At 46.6% G+C, this 11004-nt stretch overlaps 1 protein-coding gene across 1 annotated transcript in view; it reads left to right on the top strand.

Moving 5' to 3' along the window:
- The first annotated feature begins 8115 nt into the window (after nt 1–8115).
- The window catches only part of si:ch211-264f5.6 (carcinoembryonic antigen-related cell adhesion molecule 20), a 24411-nt gene continuing 21522 nt past the window's right edge, over nt 8116–11004 (top strand). The window contains exons 1-2 of the mRNA XM_056406501.1: nt 8116–8339; nt 8668–8982. Of these exons, the coding sequence (XP_056262476.1) occupies nt 8285–8339; nt 8668–8982 (370 nt within the window). The 5' untranslated portion in view covers nt 8116–8284. The remainder of the gene's footprint in view (nt 8340–8667; nt 8983–11004) is intronic.

The following is an 11004-nucleotide window of genomic DNA, read 5'->3' as shown; positions in this document are numbered from 1 at the left end:
TGGCCGGGTGGTCGGCCAGGGACAAGTTCGTCCGGTAGACGCGAAGGTGCGGGCCGTTTGCAGTTTCCTGTGCCCACTACTAAAAGGAACTAATGCGATTCCTAGGGCTGGTCGGGTACTATCGTGCCTTTTGTAAGAACTTCTCCACAGTGGTTGCACGCCTGACTGATTTGCTGAAGGGTACAGTCAAGTTCATTTGGTCTGACCAGTGTCAGGAAGCGTTTGAGAATGTGAGGACCCTGTTGTGCTGTGCACCGGTTCTCGCTGCGCGCGCCTCGATGAGCCGTTCAAATTGGAGGTTGATGCTAGTCATGTTGGGGCAGGTGCGGTTTTGCTGCAAGAGGTTGAGGGTATTGATAGGTCAGTTTGTTACTTCTCAAGGAAGTTTAATTGCACCAACTCAATTACTCGACAATCGAAAAGGAGGCATTGGCCTTAATATGGGCCTCCAGCACTTTGAGGTATATGTGGGTTTGGGAGTAGCTCAGTGGTAGTTTATACCGACCATAATCCCCTTACCTTTCTCTGTTCACTTAATTGTCCGAACCGGCGGCTGATGAGGTGGGCCCTGTTCCTGCAGTCCTATAGTTTAGACATTCGGCACATTAAGGGCAAGGACAACGTTGTGGCGGATGCTCTATCTCGTGCCCCGGTGGAGTAGGAAGTCTCTCCGGCTCTGAATAATTGATGTTGTTTTTCGGGGGCCTCCGTTTTAAGGGGGGGGCTGTGATGCCCCTGTGGGTTCATCAGCCGAGAGTGTGGGTGCAGTTGATTGGACTAATTACAGTAACTCAGGGCACCTGTGTCTGGTGCTCTGCAGGTATTTAAAGCCTCTGCTTCTGTCTGTGCTCTCTCTCTCTTTCTTTGTCCTGCAGGCACGCCGGACCTGCTGGGTATATCCTCCTTTACTTAATTTGAGTTGACTTTGATTGGGTTGTGAAAATAAACATCGTCTGTTAAACCGTTATACATGTTGTGACTCCATTTTTGTTGTGGCCTTTGGAGCACGGTCGCAACATGTACACATAGACATCCCTGCCCCAAAACCTCACATCGGACCAGGAAAAACTCCCAAATAACCCTTCAGGGGAAAAAAAGGGAAGAAACCTGCAGGAGAGAACAGAGGAGGATCCCTCTCCAGGATGGACAGAACAATAGATGTAATGTATACAGAAGGACAGATTTAGAGTTTAAATACATTCAATGAATATGACAGAGTGTATGAATAGTTCATAGTAGGCATATTCCACGATGGAGACCTCCACGATCCATCAGGCAGATGGCGGTGGGGAGGAGGAGTGGGCGGAGTCTCAACAGTGGGCGGAATCTCAACAGGACAGTGGCGCAGTCAGGAGCAGGAATTCCACGACCCAGACGATCCATCAGGCAGATAGGATCTATGCCGTCTCATAGGGTCCGATGACCCCATGAGACGTGAAGTCAAGGACTCGGGAGAAAGCAGAGTTAGTAAGGTGTGATTGAGAGATGAAAATTCATCCTTAAGGAGAGAAAAAGAGGAGATTGGCACTCAGTGCATCCTAATACGTCCCCCGGCAGGTATAAGCCTATAGCAGCATATCAAGGGGCTGGACCAGGGCAAACCTGATTCAGCCCTAACTATAAGCTCTGTCAAAGAGGAAGGTCTTCAGTCGACTCTTAAACGAGGTGACTGTGTCTGCCTCCCGGACTGAAATTGGAAGCTGGTTCCATAAAAGAGGAGCTTGATAACTAAAGGCTCTGGCTCCCATTCTACTTTTTAAGACTCTAGGAACTACAAGTAGTCCCGCATTTAGTGAGCGTAGCTTTCTAGTGGGGCAATATGGTACTACAAGCTCCTTAAGATATGATGGAGCATCACCAATCAAGGCTTTGTAGGTTAAGAGAAGAATTTTAAAAGTGATTCTTGATTTTACTGGGAGCCAGTGCAGAGCAGCTAGTGCAGGAGTGATGTGATCTCTTTTCTTAGTTTTAGTGAGAACACGAGCTGCAGCATTCTGGATCAACTGGAGGGACCTAAGAGATTTATTAGAGCAGCCTGATAATAAGGAGTTGCAGTAATCCAGTCTCAAGTAACGAACGCGTGAACCAATTTTTCTGCATCTTTTTGAGACAAGATGTGCCTGATTTTTGAAATATTACATAGATGAAAGAATGCAGTCCTTGAGATTTGCTTTACGTGGGAGTTAAAGGACAAGTCCCGATCAAAGATAACGCCAAGATTCTTTACAGTGGTGTTGGATGCCAGGGCAATGCCGTCTACAGAATCCACATCACCAGATAATTGATCTCTGAGGTGCTCAGGGCCGATTAAAATTACTTGGTTTTGTCTGAGTTTAACATCAAAGTTGCAGGTCATCCATGTTTTATGTCTTTAAGACATGCTTCAGGTCATCCATGTTTTTATGTCTTAAGACATGCTTGAATTTTACAGGAGTTGGTTGTTTCTGGTTTTATCGAGCAAATATAGTTGAGTATCATCTGCATAACAATGAAAGTTTATGGAGTGTTTCTGATAATATTGCCCAAAGGAAGCATGTATAAGGTAAATAAAATTATCCAAGCACAGAACCTTGTGGAAACTCGTGATTAACGTTAGTGGTTATCGAGGCACACGCCATACAAATACAAACTGAGATCGATCTGATAACAGGATTTAAAACCAAACCATGCCGTGTCTGAAATGCCAATCGACTGCTCCAGTCTCTGTAACAGGATGTCATGGTCAATGGTGTCGAATGCAGCACTAAGGTCTAACAACAGAGAGGAGTCCTTTATCTGCTGCCATTAAGAGGTCATTTGTAATTTCACCAGTGCCGCCTCGGTGTTTCTAAACTCTAAATTTCTCAAATAAACTATTATGATGTAGAAAGTCACAACTGATTTGCACTCACTTTCAAGGATCTTGGAGAGGAAGGAGGTTAGAGATCGGTCTGTAGTTAGCCAATACTCTTGGATCCAGAGGGCTTTTCAGGAGAGGTTTAATAACAGCCACCTTGAAGGAGTGTGGTACGTGGTTTAGCAGAGACACATTGATCATATCTAATAGAGAGTCAGCCAATTAAAGGCAAAACGCCTTAAGCAGCCTTCGGGATGGGGGTCCAAGAGACAGATTTGTTCAAGTAGAAACCGTTCAAGATAATTGGTCACGGTTGATGGAGAAAATCCCTCCAAATATACACCAGGGCATACAGCGTTTCCAAGGCCATTCCACTTGAGGACAGATTGGCACTGGTATATGGGCAAGAGAATATTAATCTTGTCCCACAGTTAAAATATTTTCTTAAAGAAGTTCATAAAGTCATTACCAGGTTTATAGGAATGCTCAGCTCCACAGAGCTGTGACTCTGTCAGCCTGGCTACAGTGCTGAAGAGAAACCTGGGGTTGTTTTTATTATTTTCTATTACTGATGATATGAGTGGCACACGCTGCCTGCATTGGCGGAGGGCTTCATATGTTTTAAGACTATCTCGCCAAACTAAGCGGGATTCTTCGAGATTAGTTGAACGCCATGCTCAAGCCGTGACGCTTGCTTCAGTTCATGGGTCTGAGGGTTATACCAGGAGCAAACCTCTCCTCACTGTCTTCCTTCAGAGGTATCGAGTCCAGTGTCATGAGTAGCCTGTGGCACTGTCAACAAGATGATCAATCTGGGACGGATAAAGTTAGACTAGAGTCTGTTATATTGAGACGTGTCGAATCAAATACAGAAGGAATCGCTTTTAAATTTAGCTACAGCACTGTCAGTTAGACATCTGTAGAACTTTGATCAACGGAGTACACCTAGTATACCCAAAAGTTATGTGGTTGTGACTGACAGAAGAGGATTCTGTAAAGACGCTCAAATGCTCAATGTCAACGCCCATAAGTAAGAACAAGATCAAGCTGCAGGCCAAAGCTGTGAGTGGTTTCTGTACTCTGACAGAAGCCAATCGAGTCCAACAAGGAGATGAATGCAGCACTAAGGCAATCATTATCAACATCCACATGGATATGGATAAAATTCCAACAATAATAACTTTATCGGTTTTTAAGAACCAAACTTGATATAAATTTGAGAATTCAGATATAAACTGAATATGGACCTGGTCAGTACAGAATCACAAATAGAATTGGCTGTAGTGTTTCCAGGTTGATGAAAGACTAAGAACTTTCAAACAGGTGTTAGTGTAATTTAGGTTTAGGATTTATTAATAGAGTCAAATATGGTTGTTACTCCACCTCCTCATGCCTCGAGGAATGTGAGTATTAATATGACTTGGAGGAGTCGATTCATTTAGGCAGACATATTCTTCATGGCTCAGCCAGGTTTCAGTTAGACAACATAAATCAATGTGATTATCTGATATTAAATCATTTAGTAACACAGCTTTAGATGACAGAGATCGAATATTTAGGAGACCACATTTATTAGACCTATTTTGTTGCAGTGCTGAAATAGTGTTAACTTGTATAAGGTTATTCACTCTTCTGCTTACTTTTGATTTATTTAATTGAAGTGGCCGTGGGACAGACACAGTCTCTACTCTAGAGTCATGGGTGGGTAATCGAATGGAAGAGCAGAGAAGGTGTTAAATCAACTCTGCCTCCGGTTAACCAACCTGATCTGAACCCTGGGTTGTCATGGATTAAGTCCGGATCAACTTGGTCATATTCGCAGAAACGAGACGGATGGGATGGATGCCTCTCATCAGATCAGGTTTTCCCCAGAAAGTCTTCCAGTTGTCACGAGCTCACATTATTCGCTGGGCACCTCGACAGCGGTTGAAAGACGACATTCGCCATACAATTCGTCTGTCTGCAAATTTGGGAGAGGCAGAGAAAATGTCCGACAACGCGCATAGCAAGCACACACTCCACGATTAATTTTAGTGACTTCCACCGACGGGTACGCTACCACCGCCGCGGTATTACAATCTGACTGTATCTCCGCTTGTCCTTAGCCAGCAGCTTCAAACAAGACTCCACGTCCGCTTTGGCCCCCCCGGGAGGCACACGACTTGGTCCGCGGCTTCGCTATTTTCACGTTCCTGACTATAGAGCTCCCGATAACCAGGTGTGTTCCTCAGCGGGTGTCGCTGAGCAGGGAAAACTGGTTCGAACGTGAAGTGGTTGGTGCACAGCGGCTTCTGTGTAGACTTACTACCCTGGACAGTTACCCAACCACCCGCTGCACGGTTACCGCTGGGAACAGCTAGCAGCTGACTGTAGCTCGCCGCCGACCACGGGAGAGGCGGGCTAACTAGCATAGCTGTCTGAGCTTCGATAGCGCGGAGCCGTGCATCTAACCCACTTAGACCTGCCTCCAACCTAGCAAATAAACTACACTTGTTGCATGTATCGTTATCATGAAGGGAGGCAGGGGGAGAACTATACATGAGACACATTGAGCAAGAGGGAGAGAAGAAGAAGTCATGCTCGCTGTTGAGCAACCAGAGCTTACCCGGAAGAGTGAGATGATGCGTTCAGGAGCAGCTGGGAAAATCTGCACTGCGTGTGGATGGAATGAAAAAGCATCATCTGCTTGAATTTACACAGTAATAGGCCTACTTTGACTGACTGTACTTTTATACACATCTCTGTTGTAGTGAAGTTCACCCTGATACAGGAATCAATTAGCAATTGAACACACAGGCATATTAATTATTGTTACAAACATGCATCAATTCTAATATAAATCAGAAAACGCAATAAAAGACTACAAAACCTCAATGACAACATTTTATTGATAAAATGACTTGCATATTAATATAATCTTCCTTCCTCCCTCCCCTCTACAGCAGCCACCCAGTCCCAGGCGGCGCTGCCGTATCCATGTTGCAATGCCACTGCTGGCGTTGTGTTGTGATGGCCACAGTGACATGAGGGTGGACTTCAGGCTCACCCGAGTCATTCAACGCCCTCATGGCTGTGCTGGGCACTGACTGTGACCACGGTTGGGGCCCCGAGATCTCCTGTCTAGTTTTTATTTTTTGGCTTGCCAGCGCCACCTCCTATCGGGTGGTGGCCAGGGTTCGACAGGCTGCACTTCACGGCTGGTGCACGCTCAGGAGTGGGCAGATCGGTGAGTGGTTCCGTTGGGCATACACCCCCGCAGGAGACAAACTCCCAGCCGAGGTGCCTGCCACGCCCGTCTAGCTGTCACTGGGCAGCCTTCAGTCAGAGTGGTGGGGCTATTGATGGCTGCCACGTCAGAGAGAAGCCCCAGGAGGAGCCTGCCTGCTATTTTAACAGGAAGCTTTTTCATTCCATCCAGCTGCAGGCCATCTGTGATGATTGAGTGCAAATTGCAAAATGTGTGGGGCTACCCAGACTCAGAGCATGATGCCAGGGTCCTGAATAACAGCCCCATCTTCTATGAGCAGTCATCCTCCACCAGGATACGGTATCCTTGGGGATGGTGGCTCCCCCTGCCTGTCCCAACCCATCTGCCTCATGACCTCCTTCAGGCAGCCTGTCCACCTCCAAGCTACAACTGCTGCCTGTCAAAGGCGAGGTGTGTTGTGGAGAGGTCCTTCTGGATACTGAAGACGCGATGGCGGTCCATCTTCTTAAAGGCCCTGGAGGTGGATGTGAGGTGCCAGAGGTCATTGGAGCCAGATGCAGATGTCGGGAGGGCAGCAGAGGACCAGCACCTCCAGGAAACGTCTCTGGGGCAGGAAACAGAAATAGGATAGCCATTCAGTGCTCTGTCCCAGACCACGATTACATTTAAATTAATACATACACGACATTAAAAAAACAACACAACGATGATTGAAAGCTACAATTATTTCTAGAAGGACAAGCTTAGATAGCGATCGTAACGGTATTAATGATCGGGCGGCGTGTGGGCAAACGTTCGCGGTGTCACGTTAACCCGTTATTAAACTGAGCATATCCATTGTTAATCCATCATTAAAATTGCTATTTCGATTGGTTAACGTTGTTTAACACTGTCCGATGACTGACAGCTATCTGTCGTCGGACTTGCCGCTGGAGCAAGCGCCTGGAGCCGACCTGCCCCGGCTCGTCAAGCTAAAAGTGTCCGATAAAAGTGCACCTTCGTCGGACTGGCCGGGTGGTGGATTACCCAGCTAGCTTATCATAACTGCCATGCAGATCCAATGGCATCTAATGCTACCTCGGTATGCTCACTAATCTGAGAATGGCATGTTAGTAGTACATTGTAATACCAGTACAATGTGTAATTACCGCTGATACTTACATTTACGGTCTGTAGCTTCGTGGTCTACCGCTTGTGCTGTCCGCCATTGTTTTAGAAATAAAATGAAAAGCTGGCGAAAGGGCTCCTCCTCTTCCGCTACGTCGCCAAGATGGCGGCCGTGTAGGGCGAGTAGTGTCCATCGTTTTACACTACATTTTTTGCCCGTTTGCAGTGCACCATCCGGATACTTTCAGTGCACTGAATTCTGATGGTTTTTTCAGTGGCGCACTTGGAACACTGAAAATCAGCTCGAAGTGCTCAAGTGTGCGGTAGTAGACACAGCCCTGGTCTCTAAAACCAAGGGAAGTGACTTCCCCAGGTGTCCACCAGGTGGCAGCAGCGTCTCACTGCGTGAAGTGAACCTGCACCTTTTCTTCTTCTTTTTCCTTTTTTTTCTTCTTCCTTTTCATGTTTTTTGTTGTTATATTTAAAAGTTTCTGTGGATTTAAATATTTCCACATAAACAACAACAAACCGTCTGGAGTCCTTCAGATGAGTCTCATGAGTAACGATGACGTCATCATTAACAATGGCTGTGAAACGATAAGTCAATAAATTATGAACGCAAATGATTCCTGGAATACACATGATTCACGTGAACGCACCATCATTCACAGCAATGACGTGTGTGAGAGTCTGTGTGTGTGTCCTCCTGGTCTAGGTGTGTGCATAGGTGTGTGTGTGAGAGTCTGTGTGTGTGTCCTCCTGGTCTAGGTGTGTGCATGTGTGTGTGTGTGTCCTCCTGGTCTAGGTGTGTGCATAGGTGTGTGTGTGAGAGTCTGTGTGTGTGTCCTCCTGGTCTAGGTGTGTGCATAGGTGTGTGTGTGTGAGTGTGTGAGAGTCTAGGTGTGTGCATGTGTGTGTGTGCATGTGTGTGTGTGTGTGTGTGTGAGAGTCTGTGTGTGAGTCCTCCTGGTCTCGGTGTGTGTGTGCGCGCATCAGTGTGTGTGGGCGTGTCCTGCTCTAGGTGTGTGTGTGTGTGTGTGGGCGTGTCCTGCTCTAGGTGTGTGTGTGTGTGTGTGTGTGTCTAGGTGTGTCTCGGCATTATTTCCGTCTCCCTCTCAGCGACTCGAGCCGCCATGGACGTGTTCTTCTTCTTCAAGACGTTTCTTCTTCTTCTTCTCTCGTTTCTGGGTGAGAAGACTCAAAGACTGCTGCCGGACACTGTTGATATGATTAATATTATTAATATTAATATTAAGTTATGTTCTATTCATGTTCCCGCTGGGCTTCTGTGTGTGTGTGTGTGTGTGTGTGGCTCTGGGTGTATGAATGCTAAAGTAATGCAGTCATAATGGTTTTAGTGTATTGTTGTTGTTGTTGTTTCGGTATCCTGGGAGCATGATTAGAATGAGTGGCTGTGTGTGAAGTGGATCAGGGCGTATGGGGGTGGGGGGGGGGGGGTAGTTCCTGCTCCTCACTCGGAGCCTGCGCCGTAACGCTGTCCCGTGACGTCACGCAGGCCGCGGCTCCGGGGAGCTGCGCGAGCTGGACGCGGTGCAGGGCCACACCGTGACGCTGCGGCACCAGTTCTCCGTGCCGGACTACCTCGTCATCTTGTGGAACTTCAACGACGGCAACGAGGCGGGCAACGCGGCCACCGGGAGCGCGGAGGGCGTGAAGGTGAACCCGCGCTTCACCGGGCGCCTCGTGCTCAACGCGACCACCGGCTTCGTGACGCTCGGGCCGCTGACGGCGGCGGACAGCGGCGACTACACCGTGTCCATCGTGTCGTCCCGGGGCACGCAGACCGAGGAGATGGTGCTGCGCGTGCTGCGTGAGTCTCACACACACACACACACACACACACACGCACACACGCACACGTACACACACACGCACACACACATACTTACACACACACACATACACACTGACTTTTGTGTATATATTTATAAAACAAATAATATATATATGTATTTATATATAAAAATATATATATTTATGAAAATGAAAAATATATATTTCAGCAAACAGTTAAATTTTTTGTATTTAAAAAAATAATTAGTTTAACAAATTTAAATCCATAAATATATTTTTTTCACTCAACTTTTTCAATCACTAATTAAAATATTTATTTATTAAATATATAAAATATATATTCATACAGTATATTTATTTATAAATATAATGTAAATATATAATATATATTTATATAAAAAATATACATAATAAATACAAATATATTTATGTATTTATATATAAACATATGCTGATGAGGAACTATATCCAGATGAATACTCATCTTCATGTTCGGGGGTGACCTCGGGAGGCCACGCCTCGAAGCCCACCAGCCGCTTCCTGTGTTGTGGTTGAATACGTAGCTCCGCCCCCTTAGGGGCGTGGCTGCTGCTGGTTCACAGTGGTCCCCTCAGCTGCAGGACCACCAGCAGCTGTTTACTGTTTACCCAGCATGCCTTTGGGCTCACGCTCCTCCAGCGCCGCACACTCACAAGACAAACAGGAGGACGGGCCGGGGGAACCGGTTACTGCGCCCTCCGGTTCCCCCGGTTCCCGCGCTCCACCGGATCTAACCAATCACAGAGCACCTCGCGGGAGCTCCAGGTGACGCAGGAGAACGGGTCTGGCAGGGGTTAATATTCTCCATGTTCTCCGTGTTCTCTATGTTCTCTATGTTCTCCATGTTCTCCGTGTTCTCCATGTTCTCTATGTTCTCCATGTTCTCTATGTTCTCCATGTTCTCCGTGTTCTCCATGTTCTCTATGTTCTCCATGTTCTCCATGTTCTCTATGTTCTCCATGTTCTCCATGTTCTCCATGTTCTCTATGTTCTCCATGTTCTCCATGTTCTCCATGTTCTCTATGTTCTCCATGTTCTCTATGTTCTCCATGTTCTCCATGTTCTCCGTGTTCTCCATGTTCTCCGTGTTCTCCGTGTTCTCTGTGTTCTCTCCGTTCTCTGTGTTCTCCGTGTTCTCTCCATTCTCCGTTCTCTATGTTCTCTGTGTTCTCCGTGTTCTCCATGTTCTCCTTGTTCTATCCGTTCGCTGTGTTCTCCGTGTTCTCTGTGTTCTCCGTGTTCTCCGTGTTCTCTCCGTTCTCTGTGTTCTCCGTGTTCTCTCCGTTCTCCGTTCTCTATGTTCTCTGTGTTCTCCGTGTTCTCCATGTTCTCCTTGTTCTATCCGTTCGCTGTGTTCTCCGTGTTCTCCTTGTTCTCTGTGTTCTCCATGTTCTCTGTGTTCTCTCCGTTCTCCATGTTCTCTGTGTTCTCTATGTTATCTGTCTTCTCTCCGTTCTCTGTGTTCTCTATGTTCTCTGTGTTCTCTATGTTCTCTGTGTTCTCTCCATTCTCCATGTTCTCTCCGTTCTCTGTGTTATCTGTGTTCTCTATGTTCTCCGTGTTCTCTCCGTTCTCTGTGTTCTCCATGTTCTCTGTGTTCTCTATGTTATCTGTCTTCTCTCCATTCTCTGTGTTCTCTCCGTTCTCTGTGTTCTCTATGTTCTCTGTGTTCTCTCCGTTCTCTGTGTTCTCCGTGTTCTCTGTGTTCTCTGTGTTCTCCGTGTTCTCTGTGTTCTCTGTGTTCTCTATGTTCTCTGTGTTCTCTCCGTTTTCTCTCCGTTCTCTGTGTTCTCTCCGTTCTCTGTGTTCTCTGTGTTCTCTGTGTTCTCTCCGTTTTCTCTCCGTTCTCTGTGTTCTCCGTGTTCTCTCCATTCTCCGTGTTCTCTGTGTTCTCTATTTTCTCTCCGTTCTCCGTGTTCTCTGTGTTCTCTATTTTCTCTCCGTTCTCCGTGTTCTCTGTGTTCTCTATGTTCTCTGTGTTCTCTCCGTTCTCCGTGTT

The sequence above is a fragment of the Pseudoliparis swirei genome, chromosome 1, assembly GCF_029220125.1.
Source record: "Pseudoliparis swirei isolate HS2019 ecotype Mariana Trench chromosome 1, NWPU_hadal_v1, whole genome shotgun sequence".
In the NCBI taxonomy this organism is placed as follows: domain Eukaryota; kingdom Metazoa; phylum Chordata; class Actinopteri; order Perciformes; family Liparidae; genus Pseudoliparis; species Pseudoliparis swirei.
This window is presented reverse-complemented; position numbering and strand designations above follow the sequence as displayed.